At 36.8% G+C, this 15,637-nt stretch overlaps 2 protein-coding genes across 5 annotated transcripts; one reads left to right on the top strand and one right to left on the bottom strand.

The window, feature by feature from the left end:
- The first annotated feature begins 9,469 nt into the window (after window positions 1–9,469).
- Window positions 9,470–13,467, top strand: LOC104240022 (uncharacterized). Of its 4 annotated transcripts, none has more exons than XM_070160507.1 (3): window positions 9,470–9,694; window positions 10,244–10,342; window positions 13,396–13,467. In XM_070160507.1, the coding sequence occupies exons 1-3, from the start codon at window positions 9,494–9,496 to the stop codon at window positions 13,441–13,443; spliced, it is 348 nt and encodes a 115-aa protein (XP_070016608.1). In that variant the 5' UTR covers window positions 9,470–9,493; the 3' UTR covers window positions 13,444–13,467. The 4 variants fall into 4 exon arrangements, with proteins under 4 accessions (XP_070016608.1, XP_070016607.1, XP_070016606.1 ...); XM_070160506.1 differs by lacking the exon at window positions 13,396–13,467 and adding an exon at window positions 11,213–11,656 and having other exon boundaries at window positions 10,253–10,342; XM_070160505.1 differs by lacking the exon at window positions 13,396–13,467 and adding an exon at window positions 11,213–11,656.
- A 267-nt stretch (window positions 13,468–13,734) lies between these two features.
- Window positions 13,735–15,266, bottom strand: LOC104240021 (uncharacterized). Its single transcript, XM_009794799.2, has 3 exons — window positions 14,806–15,266; window positions 14,577–14,701; window positions 13,735–14,113 (listed from the first exon to the last, which is right to left on the bottom strand). The coding sequence occupies exons 1-3, from the start codon at window positions 15,068–15,070 to the stop codon at window positions 13,997–13,999; spliced, it is 507 nt and encodes a 168-aa protein (XP_009793101.1). The 5' UTR covers window positions 15,071–15,266; the 3' UTR covers window positions 13,735–13,996.
- Between the last annotated feature and the right edge of the window lie 371 nt (window positions 15,267–15,637).

Raw genomic sequence — 15,637 nt, 5'->3', positions numbered from 1 at the left:
GGAGTAGGCTGATATATGAGTGGAGGCATTGGATAGGTTTGGTATTTGATAGGGGATTTGGTTCTCTGTGCCACCATTACAGCGCCTACATCCCTTTTCTTGGACGTACCACCAGACTGTAAAGCCATATTGGTGGCTTGTAAGGCTTTAAAGTTTGTAACCATACCACTTTTGATGCCTTCTTCAATCCTTTCTCCCAGCTTGATGATGTCAGAAAATTTATGGTTCTCAATCAACATTAGCCTTTCATAATACTGCGGATCCTGAGATCGGACAAAAAACTTGTTCATTTGCTCCTCCTTTAAAGCAGATCTGACCTTAGCAGCTTCTGATCTCTAGCAGTAACATACTCACGGAATGTTTCCATGGGCTTCTTCTTTAGGTTCTGGATGTAGAACACATCTGGTGCATTTTCTGTGTTGAACCTGAATTTGTCCATAAAGTCGGATGACATACTCACCCAGTTCGACCATTTCTTCGGTTCTTGGCTAATGTAACAAGACAGAGCATATCCTTTCAGACTCCTCATGAAAAATTTCATGCGGATCCTCTCGTCCTTTCCTACCCCGACCAGCTTGTCACAGTATGTTCTCAAATGAACTTTTGGATCCCTTGTACCATCAAATATCTCGAACTTAGGAGGTTTGTACCCCTCGGGCAGTTCGACATCGGGTTGTATGCAAAGATCTTCATAGTTCAACCCTTCAATCCCCTTAATTCCTTCGACGCCCTGAATTCGGCTAGTCAATTTCTTGAGTTCTTCAGCCAGATTCCTAATAAGCAAGTTTTTATTATCAGACTCGGGTGTGCTTAAGATGGGTTGGGTGGAGTGTGGCATGGTTTCCACATAGATGGGGGTGTTATGATGGGTGTGAAAGTGGTCATTTGTGGAGTTTTGGGGTTCCGGGATGGGTAGTGGAGTATTGTTGGAAGTGTGGCAGGTGTTGCAGTGGCGGTGAGGAGCGGGATGGTTTAGTGGCTTTGGTATATTTTGTGGAGGTGTGGGGTCTTGAGCATTTAGGAAGTTGACATCTGGAGTGGTGAGGGAAAATGACAAATTCGCCAGATTCCGAACTTGATCAAGTTCCTCCTGGAGCTTCAACAGTTTCTGCTCGAGTTGGGATGCACTTTCTTTGGAAACCTAAGTACCATGAGTGACCTCTACCCATTCAGTTAAGTTTTCCTTTCTGGTGTTGTTTAAATCTTCCATCTTCCCTTTATTCTTGTTTCTGATAGGACTAAGAGGAGGAGTGGGTGGAAGGGCCCCTAGATCTCGTTGAATAGGATGATGATGTCAGAGTGCATGACCTAACCTTTGGGGAGGGGAATAATAAAAACAAAAACAAAGAATAAAACAAAAGGTAACCAAGTTAGTGAGGATCATAAAAAGTATTGCAGTATTTAAATACATAGTGCGGGAATTTAAATCGTGTCCTAATTTGGGGACCTCTTTGTGTCCGAGGTAGGCCTAGCGACAAATTGATTTGGAGAACTTAAGATGCTAAATGCCTCATTTTATTGATAAAAAGTAGACGAATCCCAAATTGACACTAAATAAACAGGAAAATGAAAAATCACTAATGGTCGTTGGCCTTATTACATCTTCTAAAGCAAAAAAGGAAAACTCAATCTACTTGGTCCCAGAAAGACCTTCCCCAAACTCGACATCTTTGGCTCCATCGAACAGCTTCACCAACTCGCGAAGTCCCAGCAACAGGTAAGCTCTGGCTAGGTGTCCGCCCTCGTTTCCTTCAGCATTCTGGAAATCCTCAATTCTTTTGAGAAATTTCCTTTCGAACTCTACTAAACCCCGCTCCAAGTATCCCAGTCGCTTGTTGGCACTGATTACCATGTCTTTCCACTCTTCAATCAGCCTTTGGTGGGCTTCTTGTATCTCACGGTGCTCACTTTCACATTCTCAAATCCTCTTGCGCAGTTGATTGTATTTGACCTGTGCCTCGACCCTCTTGTTTATGATCTTGTGGCCCCTAGCAAGTCCTGGCTGACCCAGACCATCGTGATTAGATTCTAACTAGCCTGAATAGTAGGGAGCACAACCAGCGTGGTATCTGTCTGGTTTGATAGTATCTCTTCCTATGATGATCTTGTAATGCCACATATGCTGAGCTTGGTACTTATAAGGCTGTCATCAGCTTGGAAGTCGGCCCGGAAGTGACTCATCTTGTCGACCCTTGGTATAACCTGCTTCCTACCATCCTGTCTCATAACTCGATGAGGGACATAAGGGTAGGTTCCTCTCAGACCGATCAATATCAGAAACGGCGAGTCCCTAGATCGGGCGATAAACTCATCGGTAGGGAACCATTCGAACATCCATTGTATTTGATCCTCAGTTAGGTTTTCAAACATCTCTAACCATCCCTTGGCGTCTTTTGGCTGGGCGAACATGTTAGGCATGTAATTCATCCGCCTTGGATGATGGAAAGCTATATGATCATCCCAGTCCCTTCACTGAATCTCTTGCCGGTATTCACCCCTTTGGAGGTGTTTTACGAGCTAGAGCTGGAGTAGCAAATTGCAGCCCTCGAAGTATCCGGCTCCTTGTTGACATTTCTCCAAGGCTCGGTATATCTCTGCAATGATCATGGGCATTATGTTGAATGGTTGCCCACCAATTCCCTCCATCATAGTTTTAGTTACCATTGTCAGCCTGGTATGGATCTTTGCTTTCTTCATTGGAAACACTATCAACCCCAGGAAACATAAATACAAAGACCCTTCGGTGAATATGCCCTAATGATGTGATGGAAAATTCGTCAGGATAGGTACGGTAGGACTTGCTGTGACCGTACCTCTCATACAAGTAATCGAAGGGGATATAAGATTCCTTCAGGCATGTCAGTTTTGGATTTTTCTTCAGACCTATCATTTTGAGAAAACCCCTGCCCTTGCGGTTCTCAGGCATTAACAATCCCAGTGTTTCCCATGGTATACCGGCCAATCCTCCTATTTCTTCTAGCAAGGGTGTCATTTCAATATCCCCAAAGCGGAATAAAGCCCTCTCATAGTCCCAGAACAAAGTAGCAGCTTCTATGATCTTGTTGTTGGGTTGAATCTCCAGGAGAGAAGGTAGATTTCCTAGGTATTTTCGGACAAGAGTTTGATCACTGGAATGAAGATCCTCCCACCAACTTAGCAATTTTGGGTGGATGTTGGTGACCATGCCGAATCTGGGGATTTCGTGCCTCATATTTCTGCAAAACAAAAGGGTTAGGCCTTACTCCCACTAGACTCGACTATTAAATACTAATAATTGGCATAAAACATTTAGTTCTCCAAATAAATGCACAAAACGTGGTAGGGTCTGTTTGGGTTTTAGGAAAACCCAGTGGACTTTGGACAAGGCTATCTTAAAGAGTCATTATGCGGATAACATTACTGACTCGGCTAGGTTTGACCATGATGCATGCACAATTAAACAGAGTAAGGTTTTTATAGGGTTTTAGACTGGTACCCTTGAGCAGACAACTCAAGAGAGAAAGGCGCGGAACCGTCGACTATACCATTGATCGACTGGTTTTACCGTAAATATGCCTTCGCCGGATTTAGGGGGTGATAACATCGGAAGATCACAACCACTCATTATAAGCGTTGCTATGGTATTTTGTTTGGCACACGTGGAATATGATGTTGAAAACATGTTTATGCAATAACTAAAGCAGGTTGTCATGTATTTGCACGTTGAGAAAGCAGTAAATACAACAGTTCTTCATAATTTAAAGCAGTAATAAAGAAAAGTAGTAAAGGAAAGTAGTAAAAGAAATAAAGGAAAGAACAAAAAGATAAGTTAGTTTTGTAGTTAAAAAGGGGAATTGAATGCTTAAAGATATTAAACAAATAAAGGCATATAAAGAAAATGTCAAGACACAGTAATAGTCTAAAATGGTAAAAGTCTAAAAGGTCCCCAGCGGAGTCGCCATGCTGTCGCACCCCTTTTTTCCTCGCGGAATCGGGTTCATGACATTTGGTAGGGCAACTCATTCCCTTTTGGGGATTTGGGTTTGAATTGAAGAATTGCCACCTAATGATTAAGGTGCATTAGGATACCAAGAGGGTTTTGATTTGAGTAACCAGAGATTGGGTAAGGGCTTGAAATTATCCCAAGGGGAAGGTATTAGGCACCCCTCAGGATCCACTAGTGTGGTTCCCGACCAGACTATTGTTGTGACTTTAGGTGAAAATAACATGTAAGCGAATGAAACTTCAAATAAGAGGGGATTTTCACATAACGGTTGAAAAATAAACAAAGTTGGAAAGAACTAAAAGAAAGCTGATATTTTTTAAAGACATAGTCTAAAATCTTTAGAAGAAATAAAGAAACAAAGGGAAAGGGGGTCCTAGGTTTATTAATAATATGGATCACCCCACACAATGCCTGGTAATCACTCCTCAATGAGGGGCTACACGTGACATTATCGCGTGGTCATCATATCCATATCTACCCTTTCCCACTCGTTAAGGTATTTTAAAGTGCGGAATGGTCTCATTTACTTATTGCATGCTATTACCCATCCCAATCCTATCAGTCCCGGAGGCATTTAGGACTACTAATCCTAAAGGGGAGGGGTATTATGCTTATTTTTAGTTTCAAAGGAAAACTTCTAAGGCGACACACAAAACATGTATAGCAAATTTGGGGAAAGCACATAACAAGCAAAAAGGGCCCAGATACACCTCCTTTAAACAAAGAAGCACATAATTAGAATGACTTACACATACTGTTTAGGGCCTGATTAAATACTAACATGAGAGGACTTAAAGGTTGAGGCAGACTGATTTAATACATAATTCAGATAAGAAGCCCGAATCAGGCCTGCCTGCTAGTTGTAGTTAATAGAACAGATTCAGTTTATAACTTTACCCTAAGGCTTGCCTAAATGTTGGGCAAGGATCCTATGGGCATGACATCTACTGAATTCAGAAAGCAATGAAATAATAAGGTCTAAAAAATAACTGATATGGTAGTAAAAAAGAAAAGGCCAGTTTAACGAAGGTTATAAGTTCTGTAACTAATGGTACTTATTATTACTGGTTTTAGCTCGATACGTGAATAAAGCAATTCAGATTCGTTTAAGGATTCCTATAGACATGCTTTCTACGCATAGTTGATTTTAAGCCTTTTGTAGACATAGTAAAAAAATGCAGAAGCTTTATAGACATGATATCTAAATGCATAAGACTGGTTTTAACCTATAAACATGGTATCTAACTGGCAGAAAAACCTATGAGCATGATATCTAGATGCAACATTTGTTTAAAACCTATGAGCATAATATCTATACGAATGTAGTAATCCTATGATCATGATTTCTATGCGAAAATGGACATTCTGAATCCCTTATAAACATGCTTTCTATATGCATTTGAATGTGTAGAATTCAGAAATACCTATAGACATGGTATCTATGTGAGAATGTAGAATTTAGAATGACCTGTAAGCATAGTATCTACGTGAGAATGCAGAATTCAGAATGACCTATAGGCATGGCATCTACCCTTTGCATACGTAGTTACCCGCCCTTTTCACTAACCATCCCCAAAAGTTTATTACAACTTATTACAGCACAGAATAAAGTAAAAAAAAATACATCAGAAAATATAAAAGTAGAACCAAAGGAGAGCCTGATTCAGACTTCATGTCTGAAATATGAGGTAAACTAACTCCAAGAGATCATGATACAAAGCCTTTCTCCCATTTGAATGTGTCAAAGTTCTCTAAGAGACTCAATGGGATTCCGGGCAATGCTCACACCCAAATGTATTGTCAGATTAGGACAAGTGCAGTGTGAAAGGGCTAGCCCTCAAGTGTCCAAGTTCAGAGGGAACTCAAAGGGTCCCAAGGCAAGGCTCACAAGAGGGGGGCAGAACTTAAAGACTAAGAAAGTGTGCAAGTGCAGAATAGACTACTAAAGGGGAAAATGAGAGGGAAACAGTTACTAATAAACACACATAGGGGGTTAGGAAAATTATGAAGAGCCTATTGCTTAGGCCAGGACAGGCTTCAAGCATGCTCAACAATGGAGGATGCTAGCATACTCTCAAACCTGTCAGAACACATTATTTAGAGGCTAGGATCCCAAGGGATCGAGTTTGATTCATGGACAATAACTTGTAGTATTGCCATGCCTCAAACCATAGCTTAAACACATAGGGGGCAGGGGTTTGGGATTCATACTAGAACAGGCAGAAAGAGATCAGTAGTGTTGAAACACATAGAAACAGTAAGCAGACAGGGATACAAAAGTAGTAAATAAACACATTGTTGTAATGCTAAAAGCTTAAATCAGGACATACCAGTTTTCAAAGAAGCAAGTAAAGAAAAGCAAGCAGTAGGTCTTATAAACAGGCCACAGTACAAGCAACAAGAAAGAATATTTTCTTTCGAGTGTAAGTGTAAGTTCAGAAAGACTATGAGTGGTGGTGTGTTTGTGTCAATGAAGAGCAAGTATTTGTAGTGTGAAGAACAGGCAGAAACAAGGTAAGAAAATAATTAAGGAACTGAATATCAATTAAAATCAATCAATACAAGACTTCCTTTAATCAAGGAATTCAGACTTAAACGGTAAAAGCTATTTAGGGAAAGAAATCAAATAAACATCTTGTGCAAAGTAGGCAATTAGGGGTAAATATATAGGGGTTTTAATTAAGGCAAGAATTTTGAAATACACGGTTAAAATAAATAAGGTAAGGATCCCCCAGAAGGCAGTAAATCAAAGGGTAAGAGATTATGTAAGTATTGGTCCATAAATGAACCAGGTCAGAAAAGCTAAGGAAAACTTTTAACGTAAATCGAGTCATAGGGAAATCAACAAACAAGGAAAGAAATCAATCAAGCCTATACAGAAGGAAGCCTGAAACTAATCAAAATTTGAAAGCCCTTTAGAAGGGAAGTTCAACACATATAAAGAGTACACAAGTATCAGACATGCGAGGCTGAATTTAGGACAAAGTGAAAGTGTCATGCAATTGCAAAATAAGTAGATAGTAGACTACAGGATCATGGTAGTCACCTAGGTTAGCACTGTAAAAGACAGATAGTATCAAATAGCATACAAAAGGTCCAGTGTAAAAGACCTTAGAAGAGTTTAGCAAAAGTCAGAATCATATGAAAGACAAAGATTTCAAAACTCAGTTCAGAGACTCGAAATAGGTCTACAGGAGTTAGGGTTCTTGAAATAAAACCAGTTTCAAGCAAATCACATGGCCAATGGTTTCCAAACTCGGAAGAAACCCCAAATTCTAGGGTTTCTACCATCAATCGTGTGCAGAGATGAGAAGACAAGTAATCAAGTCGAAACAGGTTCAGAGGTTTCAGAAAGGAACTGAGCCCTTTAACATGTTCCTTTAGTAACAGAAACTCATTAGAAACATAGTAGAAGAGTAACATGCGAAACACAGTAGAAGAGCTCAAAGAAAACATAGTAGAAGAAACTAATAACAAACATAGTAGAAGAAAACTAATCAGAACACTGTAAAGGAACTAAAAAAAATATGGTAGAGGAAACTGATAAGAACATGGTAGCAGAAGCTTAACGAGAACACAGTAGAAGAAACATAGTAGAAGAAACATAGTAGAAGAAACACACAGGAGAAAAAAAAATCAGATAGATATCTAAAAACCCTAGATCGGAAAATAACGGGTTTGAAAGCATAACTATTGAAAAAATATCAGAAAATCATTTAAAAGCTTAGGGAAAGCATAGATCTGGAACAGATCTAAAGAGATCAGAAAAACCTCAAAAGCTAGGGTTTTCAGAGGAACCCAAACGGTGAGAAAAGCTTGGATCTAAGCGAGAGGAGTCAAGGCCAGGCTCGAAACAGACATGGCTTGCCGGAGATGGCCGTAAAGCTTGAATCAACAGAGGTCTGGACCCAGATCTTCATGGTCAAGTCATGAAACTTCAGTAACCAAACGTGAGGAGCCATAAGAGGCTGGTAGGTGGTTAGACCACCATGGATTCTGGCTAGGAGGTGGCGGAGAAGGCGAGTGGAGCTCATCGGAGCGGAGGGGAAGGGGAAAGGTTCTAGAAAGAACCAGAGATATATAGAGAGAGAAGAGAGTTGGTTGAGTGAGGAAATGAGCGGGGTTTGGGGAGGGGGGGGGTCGTTTGGGTTTAATTTGGTAAGAGTGAATTTGGGTCGTTGATCAATTTTGATCAACGACCAAGATTTAATCCGGTTTGGGTCGGGTAGATTTAGGGATTGGGCTTGGGTCTTTGGGCTGGTTTAATTTGGGTTGGGGTTTGGTGTAATATAGGTTAGATTATAAAGCCAAATTTGGTTATAAGTTAAATAACCCCTTTTCCCCATTTAATTTATAAAAATAGTAAATGAATTTCTGAAATCAAATTGAAAGTGCTAAAATAGTTTATAATATAAAATTAACAATTTAAAAAGCTAAGCCCTATTTTATAAACACGAGACGAATTTAAAACTAAAAATGGCTAATATTGCAATTATGCAATTTTATCCTTAAAATACCAAATAAATTTGTAAAAAAATATATAAAAAAATATCTTAGCCATATTTCAGTGTAAACATGAGACTCCAATAAATGAATCACTAAAATGATAATTTTGGGGATAATTATTGGGGTTTTCTTGATAAAATAGGCCAGTAAATTGATTTAAAAATTCTTGAAAAATTAGAAAAAATAATTGGACCTTGGGACATACCTATATATGCATATACACGCTATTTTGAAAGATATTTTGTACATAAAAATATATAAAAAAATTTGGGTATCAACACTCATTGATTTATCAGTTAAGCCATACCCATTAATTTAATAAATAAAATATCCACATTTAGCAAAATGACACATCGTATTAATACTTTCAAATAAATAATATTAACAGATAAAGCTTTAAAAAATTTAATATTAAACACAAATATCTTTGAAACTTTATTTAAATTTTTATTGCCTATAAAAAACTATCATTTGTTAAACAAATTTATTTTTATTATTTTAAATAAATATTAAAAATAAATATTTTTATATTTAAAATGTGTTCATGTTTGAATATGATTAAACAAATTGAGTGCCAATTGAAAAATTAAATATATGGATATATTATAAAAATAATAAATAAAATAATTTAAAATTATTTTAATTATAAGTAAAATACCTAGGTAAAAATATATTATATACTATATAATATAGAAGGTATTATATACATGAGAGGATTTATAATATCAAAGATATAATAGACTTTTCAAGTAAAAGTATTATAAAATCTGTCCAAGGTGATTTTTGTGATAAATAGAGCAAAGTAAAATAATTTTTATATAATAAAAAAAGGTGACTTTAACACAAAGTTAAATGATTTTTACTTTTTGCTTAATTAACATAAGGTTGAATTAGCACCAACAAAATTTACTCCAGTATATGGGGATTGGGGTGGGCCCGTATTTGCTTCAACTTCTTGTTACTAATTTACTACCACTCTCCTCCCTCCAAAAATCTCTAACAATGGCGCTTAACATTCTAACATTCACCGCTGCAGCAGTTCCATTTCCCTCCAAAATATTTAATCATTCAATCCAACCCAAAATCCCTCTCCAGCTTCACTTCTCAATACCCATCTCAACGAGGCACTTGTCAGTTCCTCAGAGTTCAACACAGCCTCAGAAATATGTCTATCCTGACCCAATCCCTGAATTTGCTGTTGCTGTAACTCATTCTTGCATCATTCACTCTTTATATAACTTAAAATTTAGCCCTTTAACTAGAAAAATAATACTACTCATTACTGTAATCTAACTCGCGGTTTGTTTGTGGGATAGTTTATTGAAGGAAAATTTGTTTACATGTACTATTAGAAAGAAATGAGCCCCAATAGAGTAGTAGTAATTAGTTTGAAATTTAATTGTATTTTTTTGACGGGTTTAAGTTATGCGCTGACAGTGTAATGACTTTTTTACACTATCAGTATAATTTCACCTATTACAGAAGATTGCTTTCCATTTTCTTAAGGTTACCAATATTGTATAGAGAATTACTTCCAGTTACCTTTTACTAAATGACTTGATGGAATAAATTTTCACTTGCGCAGAACTTATATATAGTTTTTATTTGTTAATATTGATTGACATCTTTAATTGGGATCCCCTATGTGCCTTTAAAAGATAGCATATTCATTAATGCACCTAACTAGTTTGGAATTGAGTTTTAATTTGTCACTATTTAATGTTGATTGATTTATTTAGCTGCGAAATGTAGGAGACACAGAAGTTCAAGACTGAGCTATTGAAGAAGCTGTCAAAAGAAAAGGAGACATTTGGGGACGAGCTTGATGATGTTGTTAGTGTTTGTGCTGAGGTAAGGCTTTCTAGTGGCACTTCTCAGTGTTGGGGAAGAATTTCTTTTTCTATATGGTGGTAATAGAATGAGATTTGGTTAAAGTTTAGGAATTGGACATCTCATGATATGTTTAATGAAATGTCTAGGTGAAGATATGTAACTTGCTTTATTTTTTATATTTCTCGTATGTTGGGTCTAATTCATGTTACTTTAGCTGGACTATTTCTAATTGAGTACTTATAATACATGTGTGGTGTTCAGTCAGACCTTTGATTAATTACATCTCTTTTTGATTGATCTCCTCATTTCTGTAATTTTTTTTACGAATGTTTTCTGGTTCGCTTTTGATGCGCGTTTAATGGTAAAAGATTATATTCTTGTGCTTGGTAAATGATAGTTATTGTAGAAGGCATGTATGCTGAACCTTTCTTGAATATGTAAAGATGGACTCCTGTCCTTGCTTTATGTTCCAACATTCGGATTACCATACTAATTGATGAAGAGATCGCAATGTTGCAGTTTAGAAATGTTCTATTCACTAATGTGTAAATTCTTGGTTGATTAAATGTCACGACTGAATTTCATAGTGTTGTTCTAGTGGATTTTCATTTAATTCTGGTTTTAGGCTTTCTACTGAATCATGGTTGCTTATGTTCCAAGATATCTGCTTCGTTCCTCTAGTTGTTGATAGTTTCATGTTCCTTCCCTCAGTGACAGTATGAAGAAAAGATCATACGAAACTGATGGACATGGAACATGAAATCGTCTAATTGCATTAAATATGGCCTAAACTTAAAATTCATTAAAATAAAATGCAATAAACTGGAACTTTGGAAGTGATTACTTGGAAGATCTATCCGTAGTTTTTCTTTGATTTTGCACATACAGCGCTGGATCATTTACTTTAAAGGGACAGATATCAGAGCTTACAGCATGGAAAAGAACAATTTTATCAGTTTTGGTTCGCATATTAGAAGATAACTGCACTTTAAACCAGCTGAACAGGTGCAGTAAGTTCTGCTCGGAGCATGCTGAAGAATTGAGTGGGATTTAGTGTTGAGAGTTCGTCTTTTGCAGTTATAGTCTTTAGAGGATCATGAAGCTCTCTTCCAATTGATCCTACAACAGTGAGGTTTATAGCGGTTTTCGTGGACCTTTTGAAGATTAAAAACCAGAATTTGTGTAACTCCAGAATATAGTCCTCGTTTCATAAAAAATTCGGTTCCATTGGTGCTCTGTGGAGAGCTTAAGAGGAATTACCGCAGATATAGAATTAGCTGGCTGATTTTGGAAACACCTCTAGTGGTCCATAAATCGTGCCATCTAACTTAAATATAACCTCGCGGAGTTAAAATTACAGAACATGTGGAGTAAGCTGTTGTATCATTTTCCTTTTCCTAATATTAGTCTCAGGAGTAAACTCTTTTGCTACCTCTAACTACGTTGAGAATACTTGTGTAAAAACTTACTTTTATCTGGTTTTCACTTGTTAGTTTTTAAGGATGAGATGACTTTACTCCACCAGATATGATTAGGTGTAACTGACTTAGTTTGAATTTGCATTTGCCCCTTACTTTTCTTTGTTTGAACCCATAGACTGTCAAGAATCAGATGTTTCATTTAATGAAGATGAGACTTATAAAAGATATAGTGCCAATTGAGTAATTGACATGAGAAGGAAAGAAAATTCAATATTCTCAACATAATTTGACCTTTTTTCCTAATAGTTTGTCTTTGGTCGCAATAAATTGACATGCTGACAATCTGTCTCAGTATTGAATGTTCTACTTAAATGTGCTGACTTTGATTGGATCTGGAAAAGAGTTTTTGGAAATAGCCTGCTCTTTTTTCATTTTAATATTCTGCCCTTGATCTGTGAAAATTGTGCAAATTTTAGTTGGTTGTTCTTACTTTCTATAGTTGAAGCTATAGTCCTCTTGAGCAAATATTATTTGGGGGAGTTAACTGCTTTTATAGCCTGTTTGGCCAAGCTTATTTTTGGCCAAAAGTGCTTTTTTTTTGGCCAAAAGCACTTTTGGCCTCAATTTGAGGTGTTTGGCCAAGCTTCTGGAAGGAAAAAAAGTGCTTTTGAGGAGAAACAGAAAAAAGTAGCTTCTCTCCAAAAGTACTTTTTTGAGAAGCACTTTTGAGAAAAATACACTTAGAAGCAGTTTTTTAAAGCTTGGTCAAACACTAATTGCTGCTCAGAAGTGCTTTTCAAACTAATTAGCCAAACACAAACTGCTTTTCACCAAAAGTACTTTTGAGAAAAGCACTTTTGAAAAAAAGCACTCCTCAAAATAAGCTGATTTTTGCAGCTTGGCCAAACAGGCTATTAGTTAGATTGAGTGAATCCATTCCTTTGTCTGAAATTTCCAGACTATCATAAATATTGCTTGTCATCTTCCAACTTAAGGAGGGGAGTGTTGACATAACTGGTAAAGTTGCTGTCATGTGACCAAGAGGTCACAAATTCGAGCCGTGGAAACAACCTCTTGCAGAAATGCAGGGTAAGACTGCGTACAATAGACCCTTATGGTCTGGCTCTTCCCCGGAACCCGCATAGCAGAAGCTTTGTGCACCAGGCTGCCTTTTATTTTTTTTTATCTTCCAACTTCAGTTTAACAACTTGGAATGAATAACCTCATAAAACACTATCACGCCCATTATGGTCCTTTCTAGTGAAATAATTGTACTAACTGACATACTTAGCTAGCACACAACTCTTGATCCAAAGGTCATTTAGTGTACTACAGATTTTGTTCAATATAAAATCATGTTTATTTCTACTGACAATCTGACTTGTTACTGATCTGGAAATAGTACAATGATTGATATTTGAAAGAAATATCTGGTACTTGTTACTATAGAAATATAGCAGGGACAGTTTATATCAAGCTGTACTTGGCCTTTTGTGCCACCAACACTGGCATTTTCTAGAATAAACATTTATTATATGATGCTTTTTACTTTCATGAGTATTAAAAGATTATAGAGTTGGTTTGCTATTCTTTAGCTTTAAAGTACCTTCTTTTGTATTAATCAGATTTTTAATGAATTCTTGCACAAAGAATATGGAGGACCCGGGACACTACTGGTGGAGCCTTTTACTGATATGATGGTAGCTCTCAAAGAGAGGAAACTTCCAGGAGCGGCATTGTCTGCGCGAGCATCATTATTGTGGGCTCAAAATTATGTTGATCAGGATTGGGAGACTTGGACCTCAAAACAACTAAGACAATGAAAACCGTCATTTTTTCTTGCATACATGGGTCGATAATCATGGCTAATCTTCAGAGTTGCTTGGTACTGTACTAGTAAAAGGTAGCCGGTATGTGGTGGAATAGTCGAGGTGTGTGTAAGCTGAATCGAACCATCGACATAAAATTACCAAAAAAAAAAAGTAGCCGTGGCTAATCTTGAATCTAGCTTCTGCTCTAGAAAAGAACAATGCTAGAATTCTGGAGAATATGTATTTCCATTATGGGATGTTCTTTCTATCAAGCGGAGTTAGTTTTCCATTCTATTCTATACAAAAGCATTATTGCTCAACATCCCTCATTAACTAGAGTTGTGAATGACAATGGCTGAATGAGAACCACCAACTTCTGTGAGTTCCTTGTTGCCTATCTTTTAGAAGTCCCATTGCCGGTGATCGGATTGCAACCACCATTAGCTACTGGACTCAGAAATACTCTGTAAAGTTGGACGCCATGATTTGAACCTTGCAGCAGCAGCAGCTAAGTTTGTTGCTCCAGGCCTTTGCCTGTGTCCTTCATGTCTCATAGCCTGCAAATGATCAATTTTATGTAAATAGTTAACCTGAATATCATTATATATTAGTCTCTTTCGTGTTTTCAACTCTGCTATTGGTTATTGAATTCTTGGAATATTTCTTTTTCGTTTACTTTTTGATCCCATCCTTAAGTTTCCTTAAATGAATATAGCATTTGTTGCACAAAAGGGATATAAAGCTTGTATATTTAAAAGTGTTTAATTGGCCATGCATTTAAGAACTTCCTCTTTTCCTGTCTAACCTTTCTAAGTAATTGGTGAGATTAGCTTAAATAGAACAGAACAAATATCGAGGATTCATATAGTCGGTTTCAACAAGTTAGGGATAAAGGCATAGTTGTGATAGCACCCTTTTCCCTTCTGTGACTGTTCTGTTTCTTGGTAGATAGTAATTTTTAAGAAAGAACAAAATAAAAATAAAATTTACAATTGATTGGTTCAAAATTATTACTCCTACCTTGTTCTTATCTGATTCAGATTTTCCAGCTTCAAGTTCACAACTTGACCTCTGATTTTCTTGCAACTCTGGTTGGTTCTTCTTCATCTTTGCATGTTTCTTTGCTCTCAATACCTTCATCACCTCTGTAAATAGAACACCACAAACTTTATTAACATCAAGAAAAGAATAACTAACAAAAGGTTTTGCAGCAAAAGTTGTGAACTTGAACAAAGAACTAGATACATACCTTGAGTTGTAACAAGTCTATAAGCTCTGCCAAGAACTAGAGTATCCGTTGGCCGGAGAAGCTTAACACGGGTGAAACGAACAGTTTTATCGTCGGAATTATCATCGGAGGAGGAGATAGGAAGAGGAATAATGAGAGAAACATAATGACCAGGGTTCATTTTCATAACCTCACTAGCAGTCATAGGCCAATACATCCTATCTATTTTTCCATTAGGATGTTGTATTACTAATGCTGCTGCATCTACAGCCTGACAATTACCCATTTTTGTTTTCCTTTTTTTTTCTTCCAAATATAATGATCTTTCTTTGACTCTTAAGATGAGAGAAAAGAAGAAGGGATAAGAAGGGAGGAGGAAGGAAAGAAGGATATGAAATAGACAAGAGTCTTTTTCCAACTAGTAGTACCCAACCCCCTTCTTTGAGAATGGTAAAATAGGTCTCACTCAAGCTAGCACAGCAGTCCCCTCCTCTCTCTATCTATTCCTAACTAATTTATATAGTTATATATGCCACCTAAAAAGATAATTTTAAAAAGTTTTAAGTTATATGCATGGATAGTGACGAAGCAAATGGTTTTTTCCATGTTACTAAATCATGATTATTTGGAGTATAAGCTTTTAATTGTAATTGGCTTTTAAGTGATCTTAGTGCCACATAAAATTTGATGGAAGATTTTTTCAATTATTTTTTTTTTTACTTTTTTCCGAAATCAGCGTTTGTTCATAAAATATTCAATTTTCACTTGAAGATGCATTTTGAAAATTTTCGAAAATTTGAAAAACTGCAAAAAACTGTTTTTCAAAATTTTCACTCAAATCACTCACAAAATT

Source organism: Nicotiana sylvestris, chromosome 10 (genome assembly GCF_000393655.2).
Source record: "Nicotiana sylvestris chromosome 10, ASM39365v2, whole genome shotgun sequence".
NCBI classification, from domain to species: Eukaryota; Viridiplantae; Streptophyta; class Magnoliopsida; order Solanales; family Solanaceae; genus Nicotiana; species Nicotiana sylvestris.
This window is presented reverse-complemented; position numbering and strand designations above follow the sequence as displayed.

Excerpts from the sequence above, each read along its gene's own strand:
- LOC104240021 (XM_009794799.2), bottom strand. The coding sequence starts at position 15,070 with ATGGGTAATTGTCAGGCTGTAGATGCAGCAGCATTAGTAATACAACAT. Across the intron at positions 14,702-14,805 it reads TAGACTTGTTACAACTCAAG|AGGTGATGAAGGTATTGAGA; the intron begins GTATGTATCTAG and ends TTCTATTTACAG. Across the intron at positions 14,114-14,576 it reads CTGAATCAGATAAGAACAAG|GCTATGAGACATGAAGGACA; the intron begins GTAGGAGTAATA and ends GATCATTTGCAG.
- LOC104240022 (XM_070160505.1), top strand. The coding sequence starts at position 9,494 with ATGGCGCTTAACATTCTAACATTCACCGCTGCAGCAGTTCCATTTCCC. Across the intron at positions 9,695-10,243 it reads TCCCTGAATTTGCTGTTGCT|GAGACACAGAAGTTCAAGAC; the intron begins GTAACTCATTCT and ends TGCGAAATGTAG. Across the intron at positions 10,343-11,212 it reads TTGTTAGTGTTTGTGCTGAG|CGCTGGATCATTTACTTTAA; the intron begins GTAAGGCTTTCT and ends TTGCACATACAG.